At 40.9% G+C, this 11,054-nt stretch overlaps 6 protein-coding genes across 6 annotated transcripts; 1 reads left to right on the forward strand and 5 right to left on the reverse strand.

Annotated features, from left to right (window-relative positions):
- Positions 1-155: 155 nt before the first annotated feature.
- Positions 156-659, reverse strand: QCR8 (ubiquinol--cytochrome-c reductase subunit 8; the record flags this gene model as incomplete). Its single annotated transcript, XM_003648164.1, has 1 exon — positions 156-659. One exon carries the CDS (start codon positions 657-659, stop codon positions 156-158), a length of 504 nt encoding a protein of 167 aa, XP_003648212.1.
- A 340-nt stretch (positions 660-999) lies between these two features.
- Positions 1,000-2,055, reverse strand: ERG20 (bifunctional (2E,6E)-farnesyl diphosphate synthase/dimethylallyltranstransferase; the record flags this gene model as incomplete). Its single annotated transcript, XM_003648165.1, has 1 exon — positions 1,000-2,055. One exon carries the CDS (start codon positions 2,053-2,055, stop codon positions 1,000-1,002), a length of 1,056 nt encoding a protein of 351 aa, XP_003648213.1.
- Positions 2,056-2,847: 792 nt separating this feature from the next.
- Positions 2,848-4,014, reverse strand: EBP2 (Ebp2p; the record flags this gene model as incomplete). The annotated part of the gene is made up of 1 exon (XM_003648166.1): positions 2,848-4,014. One exon carries the CDS (start codon positions 4,012-4,014, stop codon positions 2,848-2,850), a length of 1,167 nt encoding a protein of 388 aa, XP_003648214.1.
- A 236-nt stretch (positions 4,015-4,250) lies between these two features.
- Positions 4,251-7,094, reverse strand: SNU114 (U5 snRNP GTPase SNU114; the record flags this gene model as incomplete). Its single annotated transcript, XM_003648167.1, has 1 exon — positions 4,251-7,094. One exon carries the CDS (start codon positions 7,092-7,094, stop codon positions 4,251-4,253), a length of 2,844 nt encoding a protein of 947 aa, XP_003648215.1.
- A 728-nt stretch (positions 7,095-7,822) lies between these two features.
- On the forward strand, positions 7,823-9,574 carry TPO5 (Tpo5p; the record flags this gene model as incomplete). The annotated part of the gene is made up of 1 exon (XM_003648168.1): positions 7,823-9,574. The coding sequence occupies one exon, from the start codon at positions 7,823-7,825 to the stop codon at positions 9,572-9,574; it is 1,752 nt and encodes a 583-aa protein (XP_003648216.1).
- A 138-nt stretch (positions 9,575-9,712) lies between these two features.
- ZRT3 (Zn(2+) transporter ZRT3) lies at positions 9,713-11,017 on the reverse strand (the record flags this gene model as incomplete). Its single annotated transcript, XM_003648169.1, has 1 exon — positions 9,713-11,017. The coding sequence occupies one exon, from the start codon at positions 11,015-11,017 to the stop codon at positions 9,713-9,715; it is 1,305 nt and encodes a 434-aa protein (XP_003648217.1).
- Positions 11,018-11,054: the final 37 nt, after the last annotated feature.

The following is an 11,054-nucleotide window of genomic DNA, read 5'->3' on the forward strand; positions in this document are numbered from 1 at the left end:
CGCGGAGGCTGGGCCTGTGCACGACTAAGGTGGCAGGGTGGCATGGTTTGGCCAGTATCCATTATAAATAGATAAGTATATACGCGCATACATACAGCGGCGGCCCTGCGGGGCCGCTGCCCAGCTCGCTCCGCTAATTTCCGGCGGCGCGGCCATCAGTTGTTGACTCTTTCCAGCTCTTCTCTGCCCGCCTTGGTGTACAGATACTCGTTGTAGTCTCTGCAGTTCACCCACCAGGCCCAGTAGATGCCCGCAGGAAGGAGGACGTACAGGGCCTGTGCCCTGACTCTCCTGAAGGTGTTGAAAAGAGCGTTGTGGAAGATGTTCGCGAGCGGCTTCTGCGCGTATGGCGACACGGAGTAGGAAGTAATGTATTTCTGTGCTGGGGAGCCTAGAGAGCCCCACCAGCCCATGTAGGTTTTCGCTTGAGGACCGCCACCCATGGTAATGATCTGCTGTTGGATTGCGTGGAGCTGAGTAACGGTGTGCTTTGGCTGCTGTGTGCGTTCAAGTATCTTGTTTGGTGGTGGTGCAAGTGAAGTTTTTTTGGTTCTTGCGGGCACCGGCGAAAAACTGTCAAATATGATTGGTTCGTACATTGCTACATATTGCGTCAGACAGCCTGGGTTTGTTACATAATGCAGCATATTGCAGCACATAGATTATATAATAACAGAAATAGTATGTGTGTGGGATGGGCGATATCCAGCGATGTTGGGTCGATAGCTACTGGGAGTGTGTGCACGAGGGGGGTGGCGTGGTGGGGTGGGGCCGGTGGCCGCGGGCAAGTAGAAACGTACTTCTATTGCAGAAGACGATAACGACGGCCTTTCTGGATGGGATGTGGAATTCGAATGGAGTGGCAAGAGAGAAGTGGAAAGGAGGTTGTTAGCGAATAGAGGATAGCTTTCATCGGGCAGCGGGTTTTTTGTGGGGGGGGAAGCCGAAGGGTCCAGGAAATAACTTGTTTTGGAGGGGTGGGGTATGTGTCCGTTTGTCTTATTTCTTTCTCTTGTAAATCTTGTCTAGGAAAGAATACAAAACCTCACGCTTGAATCCACGGGACTCGTCGGTCATCTCGATTCTGTCTCTCAATTTTGCGGCGACTTGTTCTTCGTAGTTCTCGTAGACTTTTTCCAAGTTCAAGTCTGCGAAGACCTGTTTGCACTTTTGTTCACAGATGTCGCTCTTTCTGCCGTAGTTGTCGTCCAAGATCTTTCTCTGCTCGGGAGAACATAGCTTCAAAGCGGCGTTGATCACCCAAGAACACTTGTTATCTTGGATGTCGGTACCGATCTTGCCGATATCTTCTGGCTTGCCAAAACAGTCCAAGTAGTCGTCTTGGATTTGGAAGTACTCTCCCAAGGGGAGCAACACATCCTTTGCTTGTTGGAGATCCCTCTCGTCGTTGACACCGGAGATATGCATCGCCAACGCAACAGGCAAATAGAAGGAGTAATAAGCGGTCTTGAAAATAACAATGTACGAGTGTCTCTCTAAGGAGAATTTCGACAAATCAATTAGCATCTCTGGCGCAGTCATCAAGTCCAACAACTGGCCCACCTCCGTCTGGAAAGTGACATCGTGCAACAACTCCAACAAATCGACGTAGTACGATTCGTTCCTGAAGTTCCTCTTCAACAAACAGTATATCGCAGCCTCCAGCATAAACGCGTCGTTGATGGCCATGTCACCAACCTCGTCAATACGATACCAACAGGGCTGGCCCCTTCTGGTGATCGATTTGTCCATCATGTCGTCAGCAACCAAAAAGTAAGCCTGCAACAACTCAACGCACCACCCCAACAAAGCAACCTTGCTGTACTCCTCGTCAGGCATGTCAAAAGGTGAGTTGAGGCCCTTCAAAATCACATATGTGTCAACCACTGACAACCCACGGTTCAACTTCCCCCCAGGCGTGTTATACATTAACGACTTCTCGTACCAATCAATAGCATCCTGAGGAATACCATACGTCTTCAAAGCTTCGGTTAGCTGGGCCACCAACGATGGGAACTGGTCCAGAAATTTCTTCCGATTATCTTCCTTGGTCATGATCGTGTACTAAAAGTTTTTGAATCTCAACCCCAAATGATACCAAAAATATATATATTATTATTATATATATCTCGATGAGTCCAGATTAAAGGAACCTGATGTTGTTCTCTGCAGCAACCCGAACCTGTGTATTTATATACACTATATCCAAACACTACAAAACCAAATAATAAAATAATCTCATCACCATTTATATACGTCGACATCGCGCCCAAATTTCGGCCACTTGATTTTCTACCAAGGAGGGTAATTAAATAATCGAAAGACTGCAATTTTGTGGTAACTCTTCGATATACCCATTTTAAATACGAGGTGTGGGGATTTTACTTTCGATTCTCGAGCATTCTCCTTCCCCTGAATCTGGCATGAAGCATCCTGCAGTAAAAAACGGCTCCTAAAACGGTTGTTTAATCTGTTTTATTCTAATTGTTCTTCTGTTATCAACGTCAGAAAAGAGTCGGAAGGAAAGCGCCAAAAAAAGGAAGACTGACAATGACTGGAAGCAAGATACGAGTGCCATAAGGGACATTTGTGGCTCTATGGAGGAATACGGTATCCTCATTCTCAGTTGTTTTTGTGAACTCGCGATATAAACTGATGGCTATGTATCTGTGCGTGTATGGATGTAGGTCAATTTACATAATACATGATACAAAACGGTTCCCCGTACCGAGCAGAGGAGCAGAGATATACATGTAATATTATACAACAGTAGAGTACGGTATATGGAGTGGGCTGGGGGGGGGCTGCTTGTCCAAAATTACAGTGATTTGATATGATTAGGTTGTTTTAGTGCCTTCTGGAACGTTTGCTCTTGCCTGGGCGGGACGGTTTTCCTTTCATTTTGCGTTGAGAGAAGTCGCCCATTTCGGAGGAGGATTGGGCGTCGTTCTTTCTGTTGTAACGTTTCATGCCTCCGAATCCGTACTTGCTATCTTTGGCTAGTCGTTTAGTGTTGGGCTTGCGTTTTTTCTCAGAGGTGGCTTCCTCGACACCGACTTCAAAGTCGTTCTCGTCGATTTGATCGTGCTTTCTCTTTTTCTTCAGCGTTTTGAGCTTATCGAGGGTTTCTCTCTTTTCCTTCTGACGTTGTTGCAGAGTCGCTACCTGTACCTGTTTGCCAAATTTTTTGAGTTGTCTCTGTTTCTTGGAGTCCTCGCGGGCCTTCTTATCGCTGGCTTCCTTAATTAGTTTCATCTTTAATCTATCCATATGCTCGTCACTCTTGACCATTTCCGCAAAGTAGTCCAACGGTCTTTTGAAGGGAACCTTTAGCTTTTTCAGTTTATCACGAGCTTGTACGACAGCGCTTAGAGCTTGTTTATAAAAGGCAAGTTCTCTTTCGGTGTCGTCGTATATGTCTTTGATGCCTTCGTCTGTGAACGATGCAGAGGTGATGGCTTGATGTTCCTGGAATGAGTGTTTCTTCCATGGAACTTGAATGCGTTCTAATGCGTCTTTCATTGCTCTTGAGTTGTTGACAGTAAGTTTATGATGAGGAACCACATCAGCGTCCGAGTCAAATTCGACATCTGAGAACGGCACATCGTCGTCGTCGTCTTCCTCGTCGTCGTCCTCTTCTTCCTCTTCTTCCCCATCTACCGGCTCTTCCTCCTCTTCTTCCCCATCTACCGGCTCTTCCTCATCTTCAGATTCAGAATCACTCCTCGCCAATTGGTCCAAATCTAATTGATTTTCTTCGTCGTCCTCTTCAGATTCGACTTCTTCCTGTACCTCTTGCTTCTTTTGCTGTTTCTTAATCTTTCTTCTTTCTTTCCTAGAAAGAGCTTTGCTTTCGTATTCAGCTGAAGTTCCCGAAGAGACTTCAGATGCACTAACACTCTCGGCTTCACTTTGTTCAGCACCGTTCTTCAATGCAATATCTTTTGGCACAGCTACCTTCTTTGAAACTTTTTTACCACCCGACGATTGCTTCAGGTTAGACCCTTTTACCATTTTGATTCGACTTGGTGATATATACGGAGCCCTCTCGCTAATTGGTATACAATTAAGAATTAATTCAGTCCAACAACAGTATGGTAGCTTACGCTCATCTCATCACTATTCAAAAAAATTTTCTATCGCTAAAAAGAAAAAAACTATGGAAATATGTATCATTTGAAACGAAGGTTGATTTTGATTTATATACAGGTAATATGCAGTACATCCAAGCGAAAACAGTTAATTGACAGTTAAAGCAAGCCATTCTGTTTCATTTTGGAGTAGAGGTCGGGATCAACATATTTTTCTAGTGTAGGCCCATCATTGGTCTGATATCCTTCGGAAGAGAGGCCTTTCCTACGTCTTGTTTTCATGACGAAATCTCTACTTAAACTGTTGATAGGAGCTGGTTTTAGTTTTGGTATTAGTGCATCCTCATCCATCACGTCGCCAGGGACTTTTCTCCATATACGGTTCCAGAAATGCATCTGACACATACCCGCACCGCTAGTTGCTAACCTTAAATCGGTTTCAAAGCCAATGGATTCAATTACGGGTATCTGGGCTTTTATCTCCACCAACGGAGTGCCCACAATTGTGTCGGTCTTGTAAATGCGAGAACCACGCCTCTTCTTCAACAGTTCTTCTACAACTGGGATTAAGACCTCGTACACTAGGATGCTTGCTTCGTATATAGGCTCTAGGAGTATCGGTTCGGAAGTTAGCAACGCAACATAACAAGCTCTACGGACTAGAGGGATTATTTGCGCAGAGTAATTCGTGATATCACCGGTAATATCAAAATTCAAAAGTTTGAAAGAGACACCATATATTGGTTCTTCTGCTAATGGACCTTCCTTAACGGCCCACTTGAACCCTTGCAAAATTTGACGCTTAGCGGACTTAACTAACTCCTTGTCAACTTCGTCAGGTAGCGTGTCATCGATGAATACATTACAATTATGGAAATTCCACACGTTCCTTGCGGCTAGAGAGTCCCAACCATATTCAGTTCGCAATTTTTTTGATAGAACTTTAATGTTGTCGAATTCAGCACTCTGTAACTTCCCGTTGATCATGTCACGGATTATATCACGCTTTAACGGTTCCGCACTAACACTCAACTTAATCAAACCGTTGGGTGAAGTGACAGGAATTGCCGCAAAAGAAGTGTTATTGCATCCTTCTGAAAATTTAACAAGTGGCATAGATACTTTTATCTCAATATTTGCATAATTATGACGAAGATCATACATTAAAACATCCAAATACAACTCACCTGTTCCAATAATGACATGTTCTCCGCTCTCTTCTACTTTTACAACTGCACCAGGATATAATTTGTGAATTAGATTTAAGCCCTCTACCAGCTTTGGAAGTTCACTAGGATTGATGGGCTCCACAACTATTTTAAAGATTGGTTCATTCATAAACTTGGTTGACGGGAAACTGTAAGAATACTCTGTAAATAAAGTTGCAGTTTTTCCCAAGTAATAATTGTCTAGACCCTTTATCAGAACAATTTGTCCTCTTGATGCCTGCGTAATGGGAACAACATATCTGCCACCTAGCAAGCCCATCTCTTCAACATTAATTGTGGGGACTTCGTCTTCATCTATAATCTCGGAGTCTTGAGACTCGTTAATTAACTTAACCAAGTCACCTTTTTTAAGTATCCCGCTGTAAACACGAACTAAAGACCATAATTCGCCGCCATAATCCATCAATTTAAGGACATGTGCAACAGTATATGTAGAAGAGCTTGGTATTATGGTAGAGGACTTAATTTCTGATGTAGCGCCATATTTTACAATAGAATCCAAAAGGCTGACACTATCGCGAAATACCAGTTTAAGTATATGTCGCAGCAAAGGTAATGGATCAAGGTTATAAAAACTAGAATAGAGATCGACCTTAAATTCTTTTTTCAACATAGACTTCAAGTCCGTGGGGGATTGTGATAATGTATGCGAAATTAACTTGTAGAGAGGGTTCAACATGAACTGTACAAATGTGACTTCCTTCTTAGCGTTTGGATTTTTGGAAAATTTGCCTGCATTGAAATAAACTTCCCCCCACATTCTTTCAACAAATTTATCTGTGTCTGACCCTACGTTGTGAGCATAATAATAGTGAACAAATTGCTCAATAGTAAAAACAATACCGAATTTGGCTGATGCAAATACAATATTCCCCAATTCTGGAGAATATCTCTGCATAGTATATATATTAATTTGATCCACGAGTTTGTGTAGCTTTAAAGAGCAATCTCTAGGAGGGAGTTTCAATTCTAGTATTAATCTGTCAATCTTATTCAAAACGAATAATACCGGGAGTTTTTCTCTTTGTGCACGTTTAATTAATGAAACCACAATGGAATTTATGCCTTCAACAACATCGATGACTATTAAACAGCAATCGCTGGCAGCCATTGTAATTATAGTCTCATCCAAGAAGTTAACATGTCCCGGTGCATCCAAGACAGTGATTACATGAGATTTAGCCTTGGAGTCTTGTTTAATAAAAGTAAATCCATTTAACTTCATTGATAAACCCCTCTCGATCTCCAATTTGATATTGTCCGTATATTTTAACGGCTTCCAACCATCTTTCATAGCCTTAGACAGATATGGTAATCTCTCATGTGATTCTATCGCCAAAATATCCATAAGCGACGTCTTCCCTGAGTGCAAAGGACCACAAACACAGATATTAATGCAGCGCTCTGAAGATGAAGCAAGTTGCAGCATGTATTCTCTGTCGTATGCTGCCTTTGGAATATTTCTCTTCAACTGAGTGAACACAGCATTGTAAACTCGCCGCTTCGTGTCATATGGCTGAACTAGTGGAAGGTTTACATCATCACGATCTTGAGTTTCCACTAGAACCTCCACATCGGGGCCATATACTTCCGATAATTTGGGTTGTCTAATAGTAAGATCCGTCACGTTCTCATCGCCCATAGTACCATTGTTATTACTCTTATGATCTACCTCAGAATCGGAAACAAAGCTGCCTGAGTGATTATCCGAATCTGAATCATACTGCTCTTCATTAAGCAAATTGCCAAATTCATCATATATATCTTCATCCATTCTGCTATTCACCTTGCTTTACATGTGCATAATTCCTATTTACTATTGACATATTTTGTCAAATGTTCGTTCGGAACCATTACGATTTTAAACTCAAACAAAAATCATACTATATATATTCGGTAAATAAAGAAGGAATAAATAACTTATCAGTTAATCTAAATGTACTTCATTATTCTAACCATGATCTATACTCCTTAGTCTACCTATATGAGCTTTTAAGCAGTATTTTTGGTCACGTGCTAAAACCTACTTAACCATAATTAAAGGAAATATTTGTGATACAAACCTCTTCTTTATTATACTACGAGCATTATTGACCTCTCGAATTGAGCTGTGTAAGTGTTCAGTTATTTTGCTATAAAGGCGTTTTTTAGGCATCTTTAAAATATAGTATAAATCAAAATGTTAATAATTGATGCCTTTCGAGAAAGATGGGCAGCACCTAAATGACAGCTGTGTTATATAGCGGCATTAATATACAATTTAGCAACACGGGAATTAATTTACAGATAAACTCTTCATTCAGCATATCTCGAAAACTTGCATTGAATCCTTATATTGGAAAAACCAAACCACCGCTGCTTTGATTTAGCCTTTTAGATTACTATAGGGCTACCCTTTAAAGTTAGAAAATAGAAAGTTTGCGTATAATCACTAGGCACATACAGCAGCTTCAGAAGATTTCATTGATAAACGCCTACCTATAAGTGGATGGTACTTTGAAAATGGCCAGATATTCTTCTTTGCCTAATAACACAGCTATAAGGGATCGAATTAATGCCATCCCAGAAAATTTAATTAGCAATTTGCAAACGATACTCAAGGAAGATGATGATGATACAGTGCTCGTAGAGCATTTTCAATATGAACAAAGGCTTGATAAATCGTTGCTAAGTAAATATTCTGTAATTGGGTTGGGTTTTGGCTTAATGAGTCCCGTATTGGGAATGAGTACTAGTCTATCTACTGGGCTTGTGAACGGTGGACCGTTGACAATACTGGGAGCATTTATAATATGTGGGTTTATGAATTGGTTAACATCACTATCGATTGGAGAAGTTGTTTCAAAGTACCCTATAGAATTACACGGTAGTGTGGCTATGCTAGCTCCCGATAATTACAGACTGGTGACTGCATATTTTACTGGGTGGTTGATGCTATTAGGAAACTGTGTTATGAATGCCAGTATTCAATATGCGGGCGCTAGACTGATAATCTCGTTAGTCACAATCTCTGGCGATAGCTTGATTTCTGAAGACAACCTAATTATTTGGACGGTACTGGTTTACTTTCTTTGTATTACAATAACCGGTATTATTAATTCTAACTTCGCGAGGTATCTAGAAATTATCAATACTGTGTGCATATATTGGATACTTTACGCTGTCGCTTTTATTGACATTCTTCTTCTAATGTTCCATTATGGTTCGTTCAGGCCCTTTCTATATGCATTCTTCCATTTTGACAATAAGTTGTCAGGGTACAGCAGTGCTGTACTCTCATTTATGGTTGGTGGATTTCAACAATCCAACTTTACTTTACAAGGTTTCAGCTTACTTCCTGCTCTTTCGGATGAAACTAGAGAACCAGAGAAAGATATTCCTAAAGGTATGTCTCAATCTGTACTTGTATCTACTATATGTGGGATAATATATTTAATCCCAATATTACTAGTTATTCCAGAACCAGAAGAAATTATGAATGATTCCAGAGTGATGGAAATTGTTTTAATATTCACAAAATCTACAAGGTCTAAAATCGTTTCATATTTCCAGGTACTATTAATCTTGGGCAATTTGTTATTCTCTGGTATTGGATCAATTACAACATCTTCCCGTGCCGTTTACAGTATGAGCCGCGATCATGGTCTGCCATATTCCGACCTATGGTCATATGTGTCCCCTGACTCCCAATCTCAGGTGCCAAGATATGCCGTTTATTTAAGTATGGGAATCTCGTACATTTTTGGTCTACTGCCTTTTATATCAGGAAATGCATACAACTCATTTATTGGTGCATCCGTATTATGTTTATGTTCTGCCTCATCTATTGCAATTATCTGCGTTATGTTAACGGGAAGGAGAGGCATCAAGGGTGCTGGTGTTAAAATTCGTTATAGATTGGGCTGGCCTGTGGATGTTTTTGTATTACTATGGTTGGGTCTGGTTATGTTTTGTATGTGTATGCCTGTCACAGTTCCTGTGACCATCAACACCATGAATTATACTTTTCTGATATTTCTGGTTTTCCTTGTAGGAATTAGTGGGTTATATAATTTCTGGGGAAAATATAACTTTAGCATTCCTGAACTGTCCGAGAACTACAATTTAGAATCTCAACAATTATCTTTCCGTCCTCAAGCATCCAAAATTGGCACCTCATCGGATATGGATGATACTTTTACTTCCAATGATTCCTCTACCGCGCCACCTAACTCAGAATCTGTTAAAACTTCACTCATAGAGGAGAAGCGATGAACTTATTACTATACTTATAAAACATATGGGTCTTTATCGTACGTTCCTTTAAAAAATAAATTAATTAAAATCCACAAACGGCTACAGTGCATAAATTAAATATTTATATCAACCAATTTGATACAATTTAATACTATTTCACAGATGTTCATGAGAAAATGCATTACTAGCTAGTACCAATAGAACCCCAAAACAACACCACTTCAAGCACATTGTACCTGAACTATGATCGCTTTCAATCTGCTTTCCATTATCGTCTTCATGATGATGGTGTGTGTCACTGAAAGCTACAGCTGTTTGAAACATTTGTAGGGCAAGCACAAAGAGGAATCCAGCTGTTAAACTCAAAGGTACTGTCATATCTGGCTTTTTGCTACTACCATTATCATGCTTGTTGCGGAAAGTTAAGTAGCCAATTAGTGCTCCCAACGGTTGCGAACATAGCGTGATAATAGCCACTACGAGCACTGCCAACCATTTTGACTTGAAAGCACTGTATAATGGTAGTGTCATGGTGAATCCCTCTATAAAGTTATGCACAGCCAGGCCCAAGAAAATTGAAAACCCAATTGTAGTATCCATACTGTCGTTACCAGTAAAATATATAATAAACCCCTCTGGGAACTTGTGGAGTGTGATCACTATACAAGTTTGGATACCAATTGAAAGTAATTTTGAAAATGGTGTAGCGACTATATGACGGTGATCATCCACACTATAATGTACATTATTTTGTTCTAAACCGCCAGTTCCATATATATTAGAAATGTCCCCAGTGACCTCATCTTGTAATTGCGAACTACCTGAAATAAAATGCTCCCTATAAGTCGCGAGGTTTTCTAGGTCATATCCTATGTTACTTTCGACACATACAACAGACAGCTTTCTATCAGAGTTGCAACTTGGAACATGGGTAGATGTTTTTGAAGCAATGGTAACCGACTTTGCCAATGGTATACATGTTCCGCTATTGTTCTGCGAAGGCAATAAACTTGCGATGAGCGGCAGCCGCTCATCGTCCTCATTCCTATGGCATGGGTGTTGATGTCCAGTATTCTCAGCGATAATCGTATCCCCCAAAGACTCAGGCATTCCCGGGCCCACTTCATCGGATTCCACTGGCCTATGGGCACAGTGGATCAAACTCTCACTTGTATATTTATGTATAATATAATCCAAGAAGAAGCTCACTGTCACCCCAGAAAGAAACCCCAAAAAGACGACCCACATATTCGACTGGTCCCTGGGAAGCATTGTATATATACTGCTGCACAACATCGCACCCGCACTAACCGAAAGACCATAATTTAACAGTTTAGAATTAACACTGTGTTCCGACGAATAATAGACTGAAACTATCGGAACTACTAACCCTCCTGCAATACATAACCCTGATGAAATAGTAATATATACTATCCATCTAGATAATATTATCCCTGACATCGACCTTCCTCTGCTCTCCTGTTTCAACCTGAACACC

Source organism: Eremothecium cymbalariae, chromosome 8, assembly GCF_000235365.1.
Source record: "Eremothecium cymbalariae DBVPG#7215 chromosome 8, complete sequence".
In the NCBI taxonomy this organism is placed as follows: domain Eukaryota; kingdom Fungi; phylum Ascomycota; class Saccharomycetes; order Saccharomycetales; family Saccharomycetaceae; genus Eremothecium; species Eremothecium cymbalariae.